This window comes from Macrotis lagotis, chromosome 2 (genome assembly GCF_037893015.1).
Source record: "Macrotis lagotis isolate mMagLag1 chromosome 2, bilby.v1.9.chrom.fasta, whole genome shotgun sequence".
In the NCBI taxonomy this organism is placed as follows: Eukaryota; Metazoa; Chordata; class Mammalia; order Peramelemorphia; family Peramelidae; genus Macrotis; species Macrotis lagotis.
In genome coordinates, this window is record NC_133659.1 from 218,938,357 (window position 1) to 218,962,771 (window position 24,415).

At 35.9% G+C, this 24,415-nt stretch overlaps 1 protein-coding gene across 5 annotated transcripts in view; it reads left to right on the forward strand.

Annotated features, from left to right (window-relative positions):
* Nucleotides 1–24,415, forward strand: part of SMURF2 (SMAD specific E3 ubiquitin protein ligase 2) — a 164,202-nt gene that overhangs the window by 112,583 nt on the left and 27,204 nt on the right. For all 5 annotated transcript variants that reach the window (XM_074224773.1, XM_074224770.1, XM_074224771.1 and 2 more), the window contains one exon: nt 9,226–9,384. In XM_074224773.1, coding sequence (XP_074080874.1) covers nt 9,226–9,384 — 159 coding nt within the window. The remainder of the gene's footprint in view (nt 1–9,225; nt 9,385–24,415) is intronic.

Sequence of the window (24,415 nt, forward strand, 5' to 3'; positions counted from 1 at the left end):
AGTAATAATTTGCATGGAATGTTTATTAGATTTTTTAATTCCATCACTAATAAATAATTTCATTGATCCAAATTTTCTTAGGTATTTTAAAGCAGTATTATGGACCGAACATATCACAGGAAATTTTCAATCGATTTATGAGATGCATTCGTCTATACGATGCAGACTTAATTAGTATGCACTCATCCATATACTGTTATATTATCGTTTTGTTATTTTGTGTTTGCTTTTGTGCTTTGCACCTCCGCCTGTTACAGTGATGATATATGTTCCTCTAATTTATAAAAAGTTAAAAGTGCTATGATTTTTTGTAACACTTGCTAAACCTAAGATAAAACTACAAATTAACCCTTATATTAATGTACTATATTTTTTATTCTGGATGTGATCCTTGAATAATTATTTTATTTTAATGCAGCCTTAAGATCACCTAAGGTTGGACACCCCTGCTATAGATTATCCAATTTGGTATGTATTATAGTTGGATGTTCACCAGAAAGGAGCTTCATGCTGGATAGTCATTCTGGAGTCATCCTGAGAGGCATAATAAATTCAATAATCCATCTTAGTTGTTGAAGTCACAGGGAGAGAATGTGGAGAAAAGAATGTCCAGCATAGAGACTTGGAAGTATAAGTCACAGTTGTGAGGAAGTTACTTTGTACACCTTGAAAGGTTTACCATGAGTTAAATGTGAATAGTTTTGAGACACATATTTGGGAATCTTAATAATAAATAGCTTATATCTCTAAGAAGATCTGTGCCTAAATGATTTGGGCGGTCTATCATTTGCCTTTATTTCTCAGAAACTTATGAAAATTTTATACTAAAGGTTCTGGATACAGTCAGGTCAGATCGTGGGGAACATGTTGATTATCTGAGGTCACAAAATCCATGTTTTGGAAAATAAGACCTCAGGAAGAGTTCACTTCATTCAATAAAGAACTTGGTGACTGAAATACACATCATTGGATGGTAGAAATGAATTTTGATACAGACATTAAGAAAGGAGATATTTCTGGGTTGAACCAATCAGTGTTAAGGTTAATTGTATCAGTGAAGTTAAAGGCATAACAGAAGGAAAGACACACTCTTTTTGTCTTTTAGCATTTGTGGAATTGAGAAATGGTCTCTAAATATATGTTGAATCTTAATCTCAGTACATCCTACTTTTTTAAAAAAATGGCATGTAAAGCTTAAACTTTCTTTATTAAAATTTTGTTTAATGAAAGATTTTATTTATTTTGTGTTTTACAATTTCCCCCCAATCTTACTTCCCTTCCCCCATCCCCCACAGAAAGCAATTTGTCAGTCTTTACATTGTTTCCATGGTATACATTGGTCCAATTTGAGTGTGATGAGAGAGAAATCATAACCTTAAGGAAGAAACATTAAGTATAAGACATAGCAAGATCAGACAATAAGATATCAGTTTTTTTTTTCCTAAATTTAAGGTAATAGTCCTTGGTCTTTGTCCAAACTCCACAGTTGTTTCTCTGGATACAGATGGTATTCTCCATTGCAGACAGCCCCAAATTGTCCCTGATTGTTGCACTGATGGAATCAGCGAGTCTGTCAAGGCTGATCATCACCCCCATGTTGCTGTTAGGGTATACAGTGTTTTACTGGTTCTGCTCATCTCACTCAGCATCAGTTCATGCAAATCCCTCCAGGCTTCCCTGAATTCCCATCTCTCCTGGTTTCTAGTAGAACAATAGTGTTCCATGACATACATACACCACAGTTTGCTAAGCCATTCCCCAATTGAAGGACATTTACTTGATTTCCAATTATTTGCCACCACAAACAGGACTGCTATGAATATTTTTGTACAAGTGATGCTTTTACCCTTTTTCATCATCTTTTCAGGGTATAGACTCAGTAGTGGTATTGCTGGATCAAAGAGTATGCACATTTTTGTTGCCCTTTGGGCATAGTTCCAAATTTCTCTCCAGAAAGGTTGGATGAGTTCCCAGCTCCAGATTTCCCATAACCCTTCCAACAATGATCAGTATCCTTTCTGGTCATATTGGCCAGTCTGAGAGGTGTGAGGGGGTACCTCAGAGAAGTAAACCTTAAACTTTCACCAAAAATTAGAATTAATAAAGATCCTGACATGCGTATCATCGGTAGTTCTGTATTCTTGGTATATTGACAAGAATGCTGCATTTGGAATCAGATCTGACTGTATTCAAATTCTGAATGTGCTTCTTATTACTTATATGTCCATGGGCAAGTTTCTCTATTCTAGCTGTTATCTTATGTAAGAAATGCCAGAATTGGTGAATGTGATAAAGAAATTATGCAAATATCTCATTTGATTCTCATGTGTTATTATTTTTTCCATTTTACAATTGAGGAAATTGAGACAAGCAGATCAAATGACTTAACCAGAATCACACAGCTAGTAAGTCTCTGGGGCTGTATTGAACTAAAGTCTTCTGACTCTGGGCCCAGTTCTCTTTATCTACTGAGCCCCTAGCTTCCTCCATGGGTATGGTTTCATTTGCAAAATTGTTCATCGCATTCAATGATTGCCAAGCATCTCCTTGAAACCATCTTCTTGATACTAATGTTTTTCTAATGATGTTATTTGGCAAAGAATCAAAATTGTGCATTACTCAAAAACAATGGAGACATGCTGCTTATTATGTGCATCAACATGTAACAGATTACATAGTTGATGTATAAGATATATTATCACATAAATGATAAATGACTATTAAAAGGGTTTGGGCCAATGAGGCAATAAGAATGAAAAATGAAAGAAATGAGATCTTAAGTTGAAAAAGACTTTTCAGTAGCTATCAATTCCAGTATTCCAAAAATGACCTTGACACTTCTGCTTGAAGATCTCCAATGACAAGGACACCACCATGTTCCAGGGTAGCTTATTTCATTTTAGAGCTCAGCTCTAATTTTTATAACTATTTCTCTTACGAAATAGTCAAGCTAAATTTGCATTTTAGTGATTTCTGCCCTTTGAACCTTGCTTTTGCCCTTTGGGGATTATCATAACAAGTTTAATTTTGTTTCTAATGATAGCCCCTTGAATATTTGAATATTGTTGTCTTTCCTGACAACTCTTTGCACCCTTTAATTTTTTCCTCCATTCTAAATATACCTAATTTCTTCAATCAATTCTCTTATGAATTGTATTTCAAGGCTGTTCACCGTCCCGGTTGTGTGTTTTGACTGAAGTAGCATACAGAACTACTAATCTTCTATGTAATCATGTTCTTTCTTTCTTTCCTATATTTTTTTTTTTTGCAAGCTAAATGGGGTTAAGTGGCTTGCCCAAGGCCACACAGCTAGGTAATTATTAAGTGTCTGAGACGGGATTTGAACCCAGGTAATCCTGACCTCCAAGGCCAGTGCTTTATCCACTGCACCACCTAGCCTCCCCCTTTCCTATATTTCTTAAGTTTTATACTCATGTGTGACTTTATATTTGTACTTATTGAATTTTATCTTAAATTCAGTTAGTGCTTGATTTAACCCTTCAGAATCTTTCTGTATCCTGACTCTTTTATCTTTCAATGTGTTAACTATTGTTTTATGCTTCCTTTAAATTTGATGAGCATGCTGCCTGTGTCTTCATCTAAGTTATTGATGGCATAAATATATGGCTCAGGGCAGCAACAGATCCTTGAGATTTCCTATTGAAGACCTTCTTCCAAGTCAACATTGCACCATTATTGAATACTGTTTGAGTATGTCTATTCATCCAGTTGCAGACCCAACAAATTTTATTTTTTAGTAGTTACATATCTCTTGTCTTTTCTGTGAGAAATTATTTATTTTGATTCTCCTCTTCCAATCAGAATTAATCAGTTTGATATTTAACAAATTATATAGGAATAATTAAATAAGATTGTTGTTTATAGTCAGAATTTATAAAGAACTTTAATGTTGACTCCAGTTATGGAGCTCATTTGTACAACCACAGAATTTCATGCCAAATCCAACATGGGTACTTGGATGCTTTGAAAAGTCCCCCAACTTATGGACCATTCTCTCATGTCTACCATGAGCAGGTGACTATCTTATGGCCACTTAATCATTGGGGATATCCCATGTTTCACCCAGGCTGAGATGTTCTCCCCATCCCACTAATATGTCATTTTTAGCCTCAAGAGCAATATCTATTGTGCAATGACATTCTCTATTTTAACCATTCTTTTGTATGTTTGGGATCAAAACCTATAAAAGAAGGTTCTGGGGACCAGGGGCATCTCATATTGTGAGGAAGATCTGAGATTACTTCATTAAGGAAACATTTTATAAACTGTCATTGTCAATGTTTTTCTTGAATGTTGGGCAATTATAATAATCTCCACAATTCCTCAAGAGTAGTGTCATGCTTTATCAGATGCTTCCTTAAAAATCTAGTTAAATTACATTTGCAACATTATCCTGATGTATAAGCACTGAATGAACTGCTATAATTATTTTTGTACACATAAGTCCTTTTCCTTTTTTTTTTATGTCTTTGAGATACAAACCCATGAATGATATTGCTGGATCAGAGGGTGATGATAGAAAGTTTTATAACTTTTTGGGCATCATCCCAAATTGCTCTCTAGAATGGTTGAATCATTATTATCTGTTTTCTCACATTCCCTCCAACATTTATTATTTTCCTTTACTGTCATATTAGCCAGTTTGATAGGGATATGGGTGGGTTGGTACCTCAGAATTTATTAAATTTGCATTTCTCTAATCAGTTGTGAGTTAGAGTATTTTCTTATTATAGAAAACTTTGATTATTTTGTATTTTGCTAAAAATTGCTTCTTCGGGGGCAGCTAGGTGGCGTAGTGGATAGAGCACCAGCCCTGGAGTCAGAAGGACTTAAGTTCAAATCTGACCTCACACACTTACTAATTACCTAGCTGTGTGACCTTGGGCAAGTCATTAACCCCATTGCCTTAAAAAAATAAAAATAAAAATTGCTTCTTCATAATCTTTGATCATTTAGCAGTTGGGGAGTGACCATTGCTTGTGTAAATTCTACTCAGTTCTCTAAATATTTGAGAATCAGAAATTTTGTTCACCGCTATTGATTATCATTTTTCTCCATTTTTCCTACTCTCTCTCCTTTCTATCTATCCCCCCCCAAAGTATTTTATCAGGTAAGATAGATTTCTATATTCAACTCAATGTGTTTGTAACTCCCTCTTTGAGTTAGTTCTGATGAGAGTAAGATTCAAGCATTCTCAACCCCTGCATCTCCTCCCCCTGCTTTGTAAAAGCTCCTTTGTGCCTTTTTAAAATGATTTACAGGTATCATCTTCCCATGGAGGAATGTAAAACAGTTAAATCGTATTAAATCCCTTATGGTTTCTCTTTCTTATTTACATTTTTATGCTTTTCTTGAGTCTTGTATTTGAAAATCAGATTTTTGTATTCTGTTCTAGTCTTTCTATCAGTCATGCTTGAAAGTCTTTTATTCTTGAATGTACATTTTTCCCCCTGAAGGATTAGTCTCAGTTTTCCTAGGAAGAGGATTCTTGATTGTAATCCTACTACCTTCAACCTCTGGAATATCATATTCCAAGCCCTCTGACTGTGGCTCCACAATATTTGAATTCTTTCTTTCTGGCTGCTTGCAATATTTTTTCTCTGGCATGAAAATGCTAGAATTTGATTATAATATTTCTGGGAGTTTTCATTTTATAATCTTTTTTTAGGAAGTCATCAATGTTTTTTTTATAATATTTCTGGGAGTTTTCATTTTATAATTTTTCTTTAGGAAGTCATCAATGTTTTTTTTTTTTTTAGGTTTTTGCAAGGCAAATGGGGTTAAGTGGCTTGCCTAAAGCCATACAGCTAGGTAATTATTAAGTGTTTGAGACCAGATTTGAACCCAGGTACTCCTGACTCCAGGGCCAGTGCTTTATCCACTGTGCCACCTAGCCGCTCCCAGTGGTTTCTTTCAGCATCTTTTACCCTTTGATTTAGAATATCAGGGCAATTTTTTTCTTGATAGTTTCTTGAAAGATGATATCTAGGCTATTTTTATTTTTTAGTATCATGGCTTTCTGGTAGTCCAATAATTGTTAAATTATCTCTTCTTGATCTATTTTTTTAGATCTTTTGCTTTTCTAAAAAAGACAGTTCACTTTTCCCATCTTTTTTTCCCTTCTTTTCCTTCCTTCCTTCCTTCCTTCCTTCCTTCCTTCCTTCCTTCCTTCCTTCCTTCCTTCCTTCCTTCCTTCCTTCCTTCCTTCCTTCCTTCCTTCCTTCCATCTCTCTCTCCCTCTCCTTCCTTCCATTCCTTCCTTCTCTCTCTCTCTCTCTCTCTCTCTCTCTCTCTCTCCTTCCTCCCTCTCCCTCCCTCCCTCCCTTCCCTGCTTGCTTCTTGATGTCTCATGAAATCATTACTTCACACTTCCCCACTTCTAATATTTAAAGGAATTATGTTCTTCAGTAATTTTGTGTACTTCCTTTTCCATTTGACCAATTCTATTTTTTAAGGAGTTCATTTAGCCAATTTTGCTTTTTATGGCAATCTTTCCATCACTGGATTTTTGTACCTCTTTTACTGATTGGATTATTCTGTTATTTAAGGTGTTATTTTCCTTAGTACCTTCTTATGCCTCGCTTACCAAACTTTGAGCTCTTTTTCCCCCCATAATATTCTTGGATCACTATCATTTTTCTTCCCCAATTTTCCCCAAAACTTTCTTTTTTGATTTTTTTGTTCATTGCTTTTGAGTTACTCCAGGAATTCTTTTTGGGCCTAAGACCAATTCACTTTTTTTTTTTTTTGAGACTTCTTCATTTTGAGTTTTTACATTTCATAGCATTTTATAAGATGTTGTCATGTTCATGCATTCATCCTTTATTACCACTTTTTGCTTCTAGCTTTTGCTTGTATCTTCAAAAATAATTCTGAAGTACTACCTTGTGTTTTTCACAAAATAATTTAAAAAAAAATTTTTTTGCAAGGATAAAGTGGCTTGCCCTAGGCCACACAGCTAGGTAATTATTAAGTGTCTGAGGCTGGATTTGAACTCAGGTACTCCTGACCCCAGGGCCAGTGCTCTATTTATTATGCCACCTAGCCACCTCAGATTTTTTTTCCTAAGTTGTTTAATTTTGTGCATTCCAAATTTTGTTTTTGAGGTTTTTTTTTTTTTACTCTTATGGACTTTAAAATTTTAGTCCATATGATGTTATCTGTCTTTTCTTTGAACTTTTTAACTCTACTTTAAGAAAATCTTGGGTGCATATAAGACTAAAAATCCAACTTTCCTCTCTTCTATCACAAACTTTGGGAGAAAGTGACCACTTTTCTTTGGGAGTCCCCATTTTTTCCACCTCTAGCAACCACTTAATCCTTGGCAAGAATGAGATCCCAATGTTTCTTCCTCCCTTTAAAAGGAGGTTGAGGAGTTAAAGGAAAGTTTAGAAATTATTAGTTGGTCTGCTTTTGGCAAAGAGAATAAGAGAGAGAATGTTCCAGATGCATTATTATTTTGAGCTTCTTTGCCAAGTTTGTGATCATTTTATTGAACTGATATTTGTTCGTTTTTGTCCAGGTGATTTGTTATTGCCAAATGAAAAACTTCTATTTCTCTCTCCAGTGACAAACAGACTTGGTGTAACACTGATACTCACTAATTGTTGGAACACCTAGAGAATTTATGGAAGGACATGTCTAAGGCTTAATACCTAGGATGAGAAGACCATAAAAAGGTTGTAGTTTTTACCATTGGGCAGAATACCCCCACATGGATGCAGTCACAGATTCATTTGACTATATTAATGGATTGGCAAGGTGCTTCTAAATTTGCAAAGAAATAACTCTAAAGCTATTCTCAGTTAAATTAACAATTGATTTCATTGTTTTGACTATTAATTTCCCTGATTTAAATTACTCCTCCCATTCTTTTTTTTTTAGGTTTTTTTGTTTTTGTTTTTGTTTTTTGCGGCAGACAAGGTTAAGTGGCTTGCCCAGGGCCACACAGCTAGGTAATTATTAAGTGTCTGAGGCCGGATTTGAACTCAGGTACTCCTGACTCCAGGGCCTGTGCTCTATTCACTGCACCACCTAGCTGCCTTCCAATTCCTTTTTTACATTAAAAACAAATGAATGGGGACAGCTAGGTGTTGTAGTGGATAGTGCACTGGTCTTGGAGTCAGAAGGACCTGAGTTCAAATATGGCCTCAGACATTTAATAATTGCCTAGCTTTGTGACCTTGGGCAAGTCACTTAATCCCATTACCTTAATATATTTAAAAAAAAACTCAAAACCCAAATGAATGTTTAATATTTATATAAAATTCTTTACATATAATATCTAGTTAGGTCTTTCCAAGCTCTGCAACATTAATAGAATAATTTTAACAATATTGTAAAATTATAAAAGACTCATATACCGTATGGGTTTTTGTTAATGTTAACTTTACTAGGAATATTTATATTTTTATTCATCTTTAATTTAGAGGTAAAGGGTTTTTTGAGAGTTTGTGTTTTTTTAACTAGTTTTTTGTAATTTAAAAATGAAGTGGGCAGCTAGGTGGTGCAGTAGATAGAGCACTGGCCCTGGAGTCAGGAAGACCTGAGTTCAAATCCGGCCTCAGACACTTAATAATTACCTAGCTGTGTGACCTTGGGCAAGTCACTTAACCACATTGCCTTAAATAATAAAAAAATGAAGTGGTAGCAAGAATATAAACAGTTGAAAGCATTTTCTAATTCTTTAGTATTGATATTTATAACTATTTTTCTGTTCAAAGTAATATCATATGTCATCATGTGTTGGCATATGTTTCAGTACCTTTATTTCAACTTTAAATCACTTTTATGTTAATCTTGTGAATGTGGAGATCTACTAAGAACGAATATTTATACTTTGATGTTCTTTTTTTTTTTAATATTATGTTGTTATCTTTGTCATAAGGGAATTTAAACCCGAGAGTTGGTTTGGGAAATTACTGTGATGTAAAGATAAGTCACCAATAAAACATTTAAAAAACCATGAGAACCTCACGAACTTATTAAAAATACTTATGTGGGAAGAACTTTTCTTGATTCATTTGTAGGATATTGCTTGTTTTATCTTATTTTCCCTGGGGAATTAAAAATTTCAGTTAAATATATGAAGTTTCTGAAACTATATATTCTCAGATTTCATGGAATTGTTTTTGCCACATTTATATTTGATTGGCTCACCAGATACAAAACTGAGGTATTTTTCATTTATATTTGTTTTTGCAGAGATCTTAGCAACATCAATTGTGAAGAGCTTGGTCCACTGCCTCCTGGATGGGAAATCAGAAATACAGCAACTGGAAGAGTTTACTTTGTTGACCATAACAACAGAACAACACAGTTTACAGATCCTCGGCTATCAGCTAACTTGCATTTAGTTTTAAAGTAAGTTTCAGAAGAAGTTCAGTATGTGTTAAATTTCATATCTGAAAAAGAATTGAGTGGGTGATAATTGTGATTGTGTATCTTAACTGATTTTTATTTTAAGAGGTTAATATAAGGGTGGTTGTGTATGTGTTTGTACACACACACACACACACACACGCACACACACACGATAGTTTTAACCTCAATATTTAAATCAACAATCAAATGCTCACTTGAATATTATAGATGGGTACCATCCTGTCTGCCAACCTTAGTGAGAGATCAGTTGGTAACCTAAATAAATATGGGTTTCTGTTAATGTTAATTTGTGTGTTTTCTTAGCCTTTGTTTTTCTGCTTTCATTTGATAATGCCTCTCTTTTGTTTATTTTAGATATTCACAGTAGCATCCACTCTCTGAGATTTAAAGAAATTTAATTGGTCAGGTTTTTTTTAGAGTTTTTTATTTAGAAGCTCTATTTGAGGAGATACAGAGGGGGAAAATCCCATTAATTAGCCTAAGTCTTTGTTAGTCATTCTTCTTAAATGTTGAAGCATTGTTATAATGAATAGTTTTGGTCCCAAAGATAAAAAAGTCAGGATTCTTGTTCTAGCTGTCATAAGTTGGTCATAGGATTGAATCTCTCTCTGCTTTTATTTTTTTCCCCCTGGAAAGCTGCATTATAACAATTTTCTGATTGGATAAAGATCGAAGGATTAATGTATATGAAAAAATTTAAGGTAAAATATTATATAAATGCAAAGGGCTTTCAGAACATTTTAACAAGCCCTTATCATTTGTCTGCTGTTGTTCAAGCACTGGGCTAGCTGTTTGGGATATAAATATTAAAATGAAAAATGAAAATGCATAAATATGAACATAAAATAACTACAAAATAATTTTTGGGTGGAAGTTGCTAATAGTTTAGAAGACCAGAAAAGAACTTCATATAGAAGGTGTATTTGAGCTAACCCTTGAAAGAAACTGGATTGCCAGTGGTGGAGTTGAAGAAAGGAGTCCATTCCAGTCTTGTGCAAAGATACAAAAAAAAGTCAGTGGAATGTCATATAGAGAAACATTATATATGTCAGTTTGACTAGACTTAATAGGAAGTGATGTAAACCTTTACTGGTAACTAACCTAGATCCAGTTTTTGTGTAGGACTTTAATATTTTTTATTGTATAAATATTTTATTTGCTTTCCAATTATATACAATAGTGGTTTCTACCAGTCATTTTTTTTGCAAGATTTTGAATTTTACAATTTTCCTCCCTCCTCCTCCCCTTTCCCTCCAACAGAAGGCAATATGATATAGTCTTTACATTTGTTTCCATGACATGTGTAGATCAAAATTGAATGTGTTGAGAGAAAAAAATATATCCATAAAGATAAGAAAATATTAGAGATATTAAAATTATGTAATATATAAGACAACTTTTTAAAAAATTGAAGATAATAATCTTTGGTCTTCATTTAAACTCCATAGTTCCTTTTCTGGATACAGATGGTATTCTTTATCATGGTTCCTTTAAAATTGTCTCTGATCATTCACTGATGGAGTGAGCATGTCCATCAAGGTTGATCATCACTCAGTGTTATTGTTAAGGTGTATAATGTTCTTTTGGTTCTGCTCATTTCACTCAGCATCAATTGTTGCAAGTCTTTCCAGGCTTTTCTGACATTCCATCCTTCTTTATTTCTTATATAATAATAGTGTTCTATCACATACATATACCACAGTTTGTTCAGCCATTCCTCAATTAATGGACATCCCCTTGATTTCCAATTCTTTGCCACTACAGGGGGCAGCTAGGTGGCGTATTGGATAAAGCACCGGCCTTGGAGTCAGGAGTACCTGGGTTCAAATCTGGTCTCAGACACTTAATAATTACCTAGCTGTGTGGCCTTGGGCAAGCCACTTAACCCTGTTTGCCTTGCAAAAACCTAAAAAACAAAACAAAACAATTCTTTGCCACTACAAACAGAGCCGCTATGATTATTTTTGTACATGTGGGGTTTTTACTCTTTTTTTCATGATCTCTTCAGGATATGGAGAGTAGGGCTTTAATTGCAAAAGAAAGGATTTTATATTTTCTCTGCCAGTGAGGTTTCTTGTACAGAGGAACAAGTAGCATCAATGAAATGTTTTGATTTCTTCTTGTGTAGTTGATGTTTACCCTGTTATTCCTCTCCAGGCTTTACTTATGACTTTCTGAACTTCTTTCTTCACCTTGCAGAAAGGTGTAAGGTACTTCCCATCTTCATCAGCTTCCATTTGTTTGTTGTCTTCTTCAATATGACTTCCTTGAGGGACTAGTACTATCTTTTTATGTGCATTTCTATTCCCAGAACTTAGCACAGAGCCCTGTGGCACATAATAAGCACTTAATATAAAGGTTTTTTTGCCTTGTCTTACATATGACATGTTTGAGGATATTGGAGTAAGCAGTTGAGGATGATTTTGAAGTTGCAAACTTGGGTTACTAGAGGGATGCTGTTGAATTCTATAGAAATGGAGAAGTCTAGAAAAGGAGGCAAGGGCAGTTTGATTTACTTAGGGGTCTTCCAGTTTGAAATTTCTTGAAGGTAATTGGAAGACTGAGGATAGCTCTGAGTAGGTACCTTCAGGAGCCATGTGCATAGAAATGATCATTAAATTCATGTTAGTTAATGAGATCACTAAAAGAGAGTATGTAGAGTAAAGAGAAAAGGAACAAGTATACATCCAAAGTTAGAGAATGATGTTGATAATGAGTTAGTAAAAAATGATTGGAGTGGTCATACAGGTTGGAAGAAAGGCGAAAGAGAGTAGTAGCACAAAAACTCAGAGAGATATTTGGAAAGAAAGTATCATTCATTAACAGATTCTGCTGAAAAGTCAAGAAGGTTAGGCATTTTTTTTAGGCTTTTGCAAGGCAAACAGGGTTAAGTGGCTTGCCCAAGGCCACACAGCTAGGTAATTATTAAGTGTCTGAGACCAGATTTGAACCCAGGTACTCCTGACTCCAAGGCCGGTGCTTTATCCACTACACCACCTAGCCGCCCCGAGGTTAGGCATCTTTTAAAGGTCCTTCAGTTTAATAAATTGATAACTTTGGAGAGGGTGATTTCAATTGAATGTTAAAGTTGGAAAGTAGATTACACAAGTCTTAGAGTAAGAAAGAGGACAGATAGTAGTGTCCAGTGAAGGCAAGAAGATATAACTTTGGGGCAGAGTTTCTTAATGACTATTTCAGTGTAATTTTTTTAATAATCATATATATATATATAATATATATTTGAGGAAATTCTGCTTTGGGGGGGTCGCAATCACCAGATGGTGGGTCCATAATATAAAAGTGATTAAAAATCTGAGGGATAATGGTATCAAGTGAAGGTTTTTTGCTTTCTTTTATTTTTAAAGTCTTGGAGTATGTATGTTTACAGGCAGTAGGAATAGAGCTTGTAGAAGAATAAAGAGTAAGAAGAAGGAAGAATGATTACTGGGCCATTCTTCTGGGGTGTGATGAAAAATACTTCTCAAGGAGTTGTACTTGGCAAGGAAAAATGATCAAAATTCATCATCTTTGTTCCCTTTTTTCATTCCTTCAAACTTTTAAAAGTTTTGCTGAAACTCTTTTCATTCTTTTTGGCATTGCGATCATTATCTTCTATCTTCTTATACCTCCCTACCCCTCAAAATTAAGCGAAACATCCATACATTGGCCCCTGTCTTTAAGTATTTCCTTTGTGCATCTAGTCCTGTTTTTCTCAAAAGTATGGTCTTTCAAGTCCTGAGGGTTGTCAGGATCCTTTGAGGAAGTCCTCAAGGTAAAAGTTATTTTTATTAATAATATAATCAACATGATTTCAATCTCACTCTTTCATGAATATGTATTATTTCCAGAGGCAACATGAATTAAAGATTAGCTGTCAGCATGAAGACCAAGTTAAATATCTCCTGCAGATTTTACTTCTACCTTCCAAAACAGATGAATTGATAGATCTTTGAGCTATTAGCTATTTATTTGTATTCATCTGGTATTAGCACCAACCAACCATCAAAGAAGATCTTTTATTTGGTTACTTAGCAACAACACGAGGTGCTGAAATATTCTAAATATTGGATACTTTTTTTCAATTTCATGGTTTATCCTGTATATGCAATAACATTTACAGTGTTGGCACAAAGGCAGACTGCATAAACCAGTTTGTGCCATAGCAGGAATGAAGGCAGTGGTGCCAACTCTACTTGTAATCCTGGTATCTGTCACCATTATAAATTTGCTCTGTTAAAAAAAGTTTTACTTAAGCATGTCCTTGAAGAAGCAATGAAAATAACTGAATTTATGAAATCTGTGCCACTATGTTCACATCTTTTCAGTATTTTGTATAATGAAATGAGGAGTAGTAAATCACTTCTGGTGCATATCAAAATATGATTGTTTTCTCAAGGGAAAATACCTGTGTAGTTGTTTGATTTGCGAGCTGAAGTAGCCTATTTTTCATGGAATTTTATTTACTGAAAGAGTGATTGACAAAACTATGGTTATTCAAACTTGGGGATTTTAAGGACAATTGTCTCAAAAAAATGAAAAAAATGAGCCTGTTTTAAGGAATACACTTGACAGTATCTATTGCCACTGATGAAATTTGAGTTTTCAAGAGATAGTTGGAATTTCTGAAAACTTGTGAACTTCACAGTTTCCCACTACTACTTAAAAAGAGTTTCCTGATGAGATTGATGGTGATATTAAGGAATTAAATTTTTTTTGTCTATTTTGTATAAAGAGCTGCATTAACTCAGTGAGCCAATATTTTCCAAATGACTATTGTATGATTTTACATAATGATGTAATAAAAGATCACAGTGCAGTGTATACTAGTGAATTTTAATATAACAATTTGAAAAATTTCAGATTTCACATTACAACTAATCTTTAAGAAACTACCACTTGGGGGGGGGGGGAGTCAAGATGGTAGAGTGAAGCCAGCATTTCCCACAAGCTTTCCCCCCCCAGACCACTCCAGATACCTTTAAATAATGATGTTAGTCAAATTCTAGAGTGGAAAACCCATAAAAGACTGAGTGAAACAATTTTTCCATCCAAGACAACTTGAAAGATCTATGGGAATAGTCTGTTACACAGGGTTTAGAAAGGACCTACCCCACAGCTGTGTGCTGGTGCGACCTACCTCCAGCCATCCAGGAATAGTCTGTGGGGTGCCTGAGTCCTGGGGACCCCAGAGTTCATGGGCAGCTGCAGCAGTTTCCAGACCTCTCAACTCAGGGATTGTCAAAGACAGTTGGGAGGTCAGTGGAAAAATTCTCCTGCACCAGAGTGAGAGCAGAGCAGCCCAGTCTAGTGCAGATCTTAGCACAGACCTGACCCCAGAGGACCAGAGGCCTGGGGAGCCACAAAGTAACTGCTAACAGAATGCTCAACCCCAGGACAGTAAGGGGTTTGGGGGAGACTGCTGAGATCTCTTTTTTTTTTTTTATCACTGAAGCAGGATCCTGTTGCTTTGCCCTTACTCAGATCCAGGTTGCAATCTGGGACCCCAGTCTCAGGAAAAGGAGCTTCTTTGCCATAGTAGAGCAGGGACTTTCCTCGTGGTTCCAGGGCAGAGGGGAGGGCCTGTGGTCATTCAGAGCACAGACCTGGAGAGCAGTCAGTACCTCTCATACGAGCTTTGAGGAATTGAGGTCCTTGGGGAGTATCCCTGAAAACTGTTGCAAAAACCCTCAAAAAGTTTGGGACAGTGTGTCCTGTATCCTGGAAGCAGAGCCCCTTCAACAGAGTTAAATCAAGTCATAAACTGGAGAAATGAGCAACTAACAGAAGAAAACAATCTGACCATAGTCAATTACTCTTTCCTAGGGAAGATCAAAATACATACTCAGGAGATAACAAGATCAAATCTTCCAAGAACAATATGAATTGGTCTCGGACTATGGAACAGCTCAGAAAAGATTTTGAAAATCAAGTAAGGGAGGTAGAGGAAAAATTGGGAAGAGAAATGAGAACAATGTGGGGAAATCACTTAATATCAGTTGAACAACTTGGTGAAGGGGATTAAAAAAATACTGAAGGAAATACATCTTAAAAACCATTTTGGGGGGCAGCTAGGTGGCACAGTGGATAGAGCACTGATCCTGGATTCAGGAGGACCTGAGTTCAAATATGGCCTCAAATAATAATTGCCTAGCTGTGTGACCTTGGGCAAGGTCATTGCTTTTGGGGGGGGGTGACAACCCAAACCCCCCACCACCACCAGTTTGAGTCAAGTGGAAAAAGCAGTCCATAAGACTAATGAGGAGAATATCTTAAAAAGCAGAATTGGCCATATGGAAAAGAAGATACAAAAGTTCTCTGAAGAAAAGAATTTCTTAAAGTGTAGAATGGAGCTAAGGGAAGCTGATGACTTTGTGAGAAATCAAGAAATAATAAAACAAAAGCAAAAGAAGAGGAAAAACTAGAAGAAAATGTGAACTATCTCATTGAAAAAACAATTGACCTGGAAAACAGATCCAGGAGAGATAATTTAAAAATTATAGGACTACTTGAAAGTCATGACCAAAAATATACCCTAGACTTCAATTTTCCAGAAATTCTTCAGGGAAATTGCCCCACCTTAGAAGCAGATGGTAAAATAGAAATTAAAAGAATCTACCAATCTCCTCCTGAAAAAGATCCAAAAATGAAAACTGCCAGGAATATTACAGCTAAATTTTCAGAACTCCCAAATCATGGAGAAAATATTATAAGCAGCCAGAAAGAAACTATTCAAATATTGTACAGTTATAGTCAGGATAACACATGATTTAGCAGCTTCTACATTAAAGACTCTTATGGCTTGGAATATGATATTTAAGAAGACAAAAGACCTTGGATTACAACTAAGAATCAACTACTTAGCAAAACTAAATAGACTCTTTCAGGGGAAAAGATGGACATTTGGTGAAATAGGCAACTTTCAAACTTTTCTGATGAAATGACAAGAGCCGAACGGACAGTCTGATCATCAAGTGCAGGACTGAGATGAAACATAGAAAGGGTGGATGAAAACAAATTATGAGGGACTTGATGTTGAACTGTGAGTATTCCAGCATGGGAAGATGATACTGATGACTCATATGAACCGTCTCATTTATTAGGGCAGTTAGAAGATATATATATAGGCAAGGCACGGGAGGGGGGTTTTAAGGTATAATGTATTAAAAAGATAGAGTTAATGGGTGAGAAAAGACTACTGGGAGAAAGGGAAAGGTAGAATGGGTTAAGTTATTTTACATAAGAGACAAAGTTATTGCAATGAGAAGGTGATGGAGAGTGAATGAGCTTTTATTTTCATGAGAAGTGACTCAGAGAGGAAATAACATACATGCTCATTTGGATATAGAAATCTATCTTAGCCTAGAGTAAAATAGGAAAGGACAGGGGACTGGGGTGGGGAGGGAGTTTAGGTAATAGAAGAGAGGGAAGATTGTGGAAGAGGATCGTCAAATATAATTCACTTGAAGGCACAAGGTGAAAGAGAGAGAGAATGGAGTAAATGGTGGGGGGGAATAGGATGGAGGGAAATTCAGCTAGCAATAGCAACTGTGGGGAAAAATATTGAAGCAATTGATAACGAGCTGAGGGTGTCTGAAAAAAAAAGCAAGGCTTATGCAGAAAAAACCCCCATCACTTGTTGAGTTTTGGTTTAGTATCGGAAAAGATTATACAAAATTATCTGAAAAGGCTATTAAAATATTTATTAGATTTTCTCCAATCTTATGTGAGACTGGATTTTCTTTATATATTCATACCAAAGCCATGTATTAAAAAAGATTGAATGCAAAAGTATATATGAGAATCTGGCTATACTCCAGATATTAAAGAAAGTTTCAAAAATGTAAAACAGTGTCATTCTTAGTTTTTTTGGTTTGGGAAATAGAGCTGTTTTTCTTTTTTGAAAATGCTATTTTAATCAACATTTTAAAATGTTAGCATTTTTATTTTCTGGTAAGGTAAATATTGATAGCTATAACCACATAAACAAATGCTCTTTTAAGAGTTCTCAGTATTTATATGAGAGTAAAAGGGTCCCCCAACCAAAAAATTTTAGAACTACTACTACTCCAATCTATTAATTCTTTGTCAAGGAGTAGTAAGCACATTCATCCTCACACTTTTAGAGTCATAATTGATCATTCCTTCTGAAGACTTTCAAAATTCTTTTTTGTTTACAGTGCTGAGGTATTTCCTTTCAATATGTCTTCTTTTGTTTTTCTTTCTTTTTATTTTTTTTGCTATCTTTTGTACCTTTTTCCAAAGAAGGAAGGGATAGAAGAAAAGAAATCTGATGAACCAAATAAAATATAATTAAAGTAATTTACTCCTACTCACCTGCTCCTTTTCTTCTTGCCTAGGCCTCAAATTGGTTCTTAAATATAAGAAATATAAGAAAAAATATTTTCCTTTGTTTTAATTTCCCCTCTGAAGTTCAAGTTTATGGCCTCCCCCACTCTACCAACTTTCTTCATCCCTTTTCCTTCCTTCTCCTTCCTTTTTTTTTTTTTTGAGGCAATTGGAGTTAAGTAATTTGCCTAGGATCATATTTGGTAGTATGTGTCTGAGGTGGAATTTGAGCTAAGGTCCTCCTGACCTCAGAGCCCATTTTTTAGCCATTACTTCATCTAGCTGCCACTACTACCATAACTCTTTTTTAAAAAATAATTTATTTATTTTGAATTTTACAATTTTTCCCCTAATCTCGCTTCTCCCCCTCCCGCAGAAGGCGGTCCTTAGTCTTTACATTGGTATATATTGATCTAAGTTGAATGTGATGAGAGAGAATTCATAACCTTAAGGAAAAAAATAAAGTATATAAGAGGTAGCAAAACTATATAATAAGATAACAGTCTTTTTAAAATTAAAGGTAAAAGTCTTTGGTCTTTGTTTGAATTCCACAATTCTTTCTCTGGATACAGATGGTATTTTCCATTGCAGAAACCCCAAAATTGTGCCTAATTATTGCACTGATGGAATGAGCAAGTCCATTAAGATTGTTCATCACCCTCATATTGCTGTTAGGGTGTACAATGTTCTTCTGGTTCTGCTCATCTCGCTCAGCATCAGTTCATGCAGATCCCTGCAGGCTTCCCTGAATTCCCATCCCTCCTGGTTTCTAATAGAACAGTAGTGTTCCATAACATCACATACCACAATTTGTTCATCCATTCCCCAACTGAAGGATATTCAGTCAATTTCCAAACACGGCTGCTATGAATATTTTTGTACAAGTGATGTTTTTACCCATTTTCATAATCTCTTCAGGGTATAGACCCAGTAGTGGTATTGCTGGATCAAAGTCTACCATTTCTCTTAAACATTCCCTTTTCCTGACTCTGTTTACCTTTTGAGTTAAATATATTTTTACATCAGATGTTGATATTTGACCCTCTTTTTGTTGGTTCAGATTAAGAATAAGATTCATGAGATGTCTGCTTCTGTGTATTTTTGTTTGTAGTATATTCTTTTTTACCCCAGTTTTACCCCAGAGATCTAGTGTGTGCCTTCTTTTTCCCTCATTTTGTCCATGGTGTATTCCTTTTTTCCCTTTCTTAGAATCAATAAAACAGAATAGGATCCAAACCTTATGGATGTTTGTACTTTTTCTTCTGTTTTTAGATTTCTTAGCTTCTTCTGTGTTCTGTATTTTGAAGGGACATTTATCCCTTTACATTTGCTCAAATGTTTTACTTATCTTTCTAGATTACTCTTCCTGTTTGTATTTTAGTGTTTCTACTCAATTATGTTTTTTTTTAATCTGGAAATTTAAAAGTCCTGTATTCTACAGGTATGTTTTCCACACTGTAGAATTGTTTTCATATTTTCAGGGTTAAGTTCCTCTTGATTACAAAGCCTTTAAATTCTGCCTTTGATATTGTATTCCATAATTTTTCTTTTTTCTCTCCTTTAAGGCTCTGTAACATTATCTTGTTTCCATCTTGACAGTGTTTTGTTAAGATGAGCTTTCTGTATGACTGCTTGCAGTAATTTTTCTTTGACCTGGAAATACTGAAATTTAGCTTTGACATCCCTGGATATTTTCCATTTGGGCTTTCTTCAAAAAGTGATCAGCTGAACCTTTCTGTTTTCATTTTGTTCCCAGGTTCTAATAGATCAGGCCAATTTTCTTTTATGATATATTGAAATCAGTATCCATGATTTTTTTTCAGAGAGCCTAATTCTTAAGTTTACCTCTCTTGACCCGTTTTCCAGGACAGTAGTTTATTATTGGAAGATGTAATTTTTCCAGTCCTTTGACTTGGTTCAGATGTTTAATTTTGCTTGCTCCTTTCTAATTTTTAATGGGTTACCCACTATTTGCATAAAATTTTACATCTTCTATTCCAAGCTACTTTTCCTCAAGTTTTATTTTCATTTTATTCTCTTTGCTTCATTTTTTTTCCAGCATTATTTCTATGTTCTGGTACTGAAGTCGTTCTCAATAAAGTCCCACTTATATTTGTTGTGGAGTTAATCTCTTCAGGATTTAATTTCTCTTGGTTTCTTGCTCCATAATATTTTTCACTGTATTTGGTGTTTTTTTTCCTATTTGCTCTTACCTCCCTCAGTTTCTTGTTTGGGACTTTGTAATAAAATCAATCCCTCCTACACTCTTGGATGATTTGCACAATTCCTGTTTGTTCTTGCTCCTTCATGCCATTGTAAACTTCAGTTCTAGTTGAGATGACCTGTTTTCTGTTGATATAGCTTCTTTCTTTCTATTTCCTTCCCCCCCCCCCCCCACAATTCCTGTGTATTGTGGTTCTACCCCTTGTTGGAAATTGGGTTAATCTTCACCATCCTTTGCCATCACTGTTGTTTGTCCTTCATTCTTTTTTTTTTCAAGGCAATGGGGTTAAGTGGCTTACCCAAGGCCATACAGCTAGGTAATTATGTCCTTCATTCTTGAAGAAGAGGATAATGGTATCAGAAAGGTGATTCCATGACTTCCAGATCACTTGGATTTAAATGGAGAGTTGTGTAAAATCACCAGCCTTACTTTCTCCTCTGGAACCATCTGAGTCCAGTGGCAAGATACAAATTGGGACAACTGTAGATAGCCCAGATAGATGCAGTGGGAGACTGACCTTTTTAAGCTAAGGTCGCAGCTTGACAGAGGCAATGCCCACTCAGTGATTAAGTATAGGTAAGAATTGAGACAAAGAATGCCCTCTTTTTACTTAATTAGAAAAAAAAATTAGTCAGGGAAGAGTTGACCAAAAGAGAATCTTTTGCTATTTATATTCACTCTGAACGATGACCTCTAAGAAATAGGGCTGGAACCTATTGTTGGCCAGTCTATGAGAACAAGAGTGATTTGAGTTTTCGCCTCAGGATGACTGGAGTCCTTGATTAAAAGTGTAGGATGATATTGGTGTAATTTCAAATACTATGTTTCATCAGTCCTGGTGTTAACGAAGAAAAAATGAAAATATTTTGCCCCCCAGTAAACCTTGCATTCTGCTAAAATACAAATTCCCAACCACCCGAAAATAAATCCCAAAAACAACATAACCAACATGTCCACAGACAAACAAAACCAAAATAAATACTAATACCTTAATTGGAGGTATGTGGCATCAACAGCTGAGGGAATTAGGAAAAGACTTTGTAGAATGTGCTTGAAATGAATCTTGAAGGGAGCTTGGAATTCCAAGGGGCATAGCTGAGGGCATAGCTTTCTAGGAACTTGAACATAGTTTGTGCAAAGGCATAGGTCTTGGTGAATCGATAGAATGTTAACCAGTTGAACTTGGCACTGTCCTCTCTTCTTATATCCCTCAAATCCTTTTCTTGTTTATCCTTTAAACAGTTGTCAGGTCTGGATTACTTTTACCATCTTCTTCCTCCTCTGTTAACTCACATGGTACCAAACTAAATTGTAGAAAGTCACAAATGTAATGATGTTGACTCATTACATTAAAATTCATGTTATCTGACTTCAACTGAGATCTCAATGCAGTTTGGTAATTCTTTTATTCCTCCTTAATTGATTTTTTTTCATTTTCTTTAAAAAAATGTATTATCTATTAATCAAAAACAAATGTTTTACATACAACAGAGAATTATATTAGAATGTAAGCTTTTTTATGTGTCTTAGTGTATACTAAATTTAGTATAAGAACAAAATATCCTTTTTGTAGCCCTTTATGAATTTGCTCCTGTATTTTTTAAAGTCTTATTGACACTTTTTAAATTAATTTTTATTAAAGATATTATTTGAGTTTTACAATATTCCCCCCAATCTTACTCCCCCCCCCCCCCCCACGGAAAGCAATCTGTCAGTCTATACTTTATTTCCATGTTGTACCTTGATCCAAATTGGGTGTGATGAGAGAGAAATCATATCCTTAGAGAAGAGACAAGAATTCTAAGAGGTAACAATATCAGACAATAAGATATCTCTTTTTTCTAAATTAAATGGAATAGTCCTTGAACTTTGTTCAAACTCCACAGCTCCTTAATTGGATACAGATGGCACTCTCCTTTGCAGACAGCCCAAAATTGCTCCCGATTGTTGCACTGATGGAATGAGCGAGTCCTTCAAGGTTGATCATCACTCCTATGTTGCTGTTAGGGTGTGCAGTGTTTTTCTGGTTCTGCTCATCTCACTCAGTATCAGTTCATGAAGATCCCTCCAGGCTTCCCTGAAATCCCATCCCTCCTTGTTTCTAATAGAACAATAGTATTCCGTGACATACATATACCACAGTTTGCTAAGCCATTTCCCAATTGAAGGACATTTACTTGATTTCCAATTCTTTGCCACCACAAACAGGGCTGCTATAAATATTTTTGTACAAGTAATGTTTTTACCCTTTTTCTTCATCTCTTTAGGATATAGACCCAGTAGTGGTATTGCTGGGTCAAAGGGTATGCAAATTTTTGTTGTTCTTTGGGCATAGTTCCAAATAGTTCTCCAGAAGGGCTGGATGAGTTCACAGCTCCACCAGCAGTGTAATAGAGTCCTATATTTCCCACATCCCTTCCAACAATGATCATTATCCTTTCTGGTCATATTGGCCAATCTGAGAGGTGTGAGGTGGTACCTCAGAGAAGCTTTAATTTGCATTTCTCTAATAATTAATGACTTAGAGCATTTTTTCATATGGCTATGAATTGCTTTCATCTCTTCATCTGTAAATTGCCTTTGCATATCCTTTGACCATTTGTCAATTGGGGAATGGCTTTTTGTTTTAAAAATATGACTCCGTTCTCTGTATATTTTAGAAATGAGTCCTTTGTCAGAGTCATTAGTTGTAAAGATTGTTTCCCAATTTACTACATTTCTTTTGATCTTGGTTACAGTGGTTTTATCTGTGCAAAAGCTTTTTAATTTAATGTAATCGAAAACATCTAATTGGTTTTTTTTCTGATCATTTCTTTTTAATTTATTTTTTTATTCTCATTTTGTACAAATGTTTTTTACATTAATAAAATATACTTGTTTACAAGTAAACAAAATACCCCTCCCCCCATGAATATATATAGACTTGCTTGGGCGAAAAAGTAAAGGGGAGAGAAAAAAATTAAAATTAAAAAAAATAATAGTAATAATTGTAAGTATGGCCAGGTGGCGCAATGGACGAAGCACCAGCCCTGGAGCCACGAGTACCCGAGTCCATATCCAGCCTCGTAAACCCAATCATCACCCAGCCATGTGCCATGCAAGCCACCCGATCCCCACTGCCCTGCAAAAACCAAAAAGAAGAAGAAAAAAAAGATCCAAAATAAAATAAAATAGTAATAATAGTAGGGGTGGCTGGGTGGCAGACAGAGCATTGGCCCTTGAGCCAGGAGCACCTGGGTCCGAATCCGGCCCCAGACACCCAAAGATCACCCCACTATGTGGCCCCAGGCAGGCCACCCAGCCCCACTTGCCCTGCACCCCCCCCAAATAATAATAACAAAAAATGTGCTTCAGTCTTTGTTCCAACACCATTAACTCTGTCGTGAGTGGATCACATTCTTTATGATAAGTCCATCACAAAAGTTACTTCCATATTTTTCCACCATTGCCATTGCTGATCGCAACTCCCTCCTTTCTTATTTCTCCACTACCATGTACTATATTTTCTCTCTCCTTTTACTCTGACTCTGCTGTAGGGTCGCTGAGTGGCGCAGCAGACAGATCCCTGGTCCTGGGGCCAAGAAGCCCTGAGCCCCCATACCACCCCTTAGGCCCAGAATCCACCTGGCCCTATGGTCCTGGGCAGGCTTTCCAATCCCAGCCCTTTGCAAGAAGTAAAAAAGAAAATGTGTTATATCTGACCACTGTCCCCCCATGGTCCATCCTCTCCTCCTTTATTCACATCCCCAGCCCTTCCCCCTGCTCCCCCCTCCTTCTTACTCCAGTTGTCTATACCCCATTGAGTATATTTGCTGTTTCCTTTCCTAGCCATCTCTGATGAGAGCAAAGGTTCCCTCATTCCCCCTTGCCTCCCCACTTCCATATCATTGCAATAGCTCATTGTAATAAAAAAAATCTTATGTGAAATATCTTGGACTATTCCCCCTCTGCCTTTTTCTTTCTCCCATTCCATTTCCCTTTTTTTTTATTGACTCCATTTTTACACCATATTTTATCTTCAAATTCAGCTTTCTCCTGTGCTTCAACTATAAAAGCTCCCTCTGCCTGCTCTATTAACTGAGATGGTTCATATGAATATTATCAGTATCATTTTTCTATACATGCAGTTCATCCTCATTAAGTCCCTCATATTTTCCCCCTCTCCTCCAATCTCCATGCTTCACCTGAGTCCTGTATCTGAAGATCAAACCTTCTGTTCAGCTCTGGCCATTCCAAAAGGAACATTTGAAATTCCCCTGGTTCATTGAAAGTCCGTCTTTTTCCCTGGAAGAGGACATGCAGCCTTGCTGGGTAGTTCATTCTTGGCTGCATTCTAAGCTCTTTTGCCTTCCAGTATATTGTATTCCAAGCCCTACGAGCTTCCAATGTAGTTGCTGCTAAGTCCTGTGTGATCCTGACTGCAGCTCCACGATATTTGAA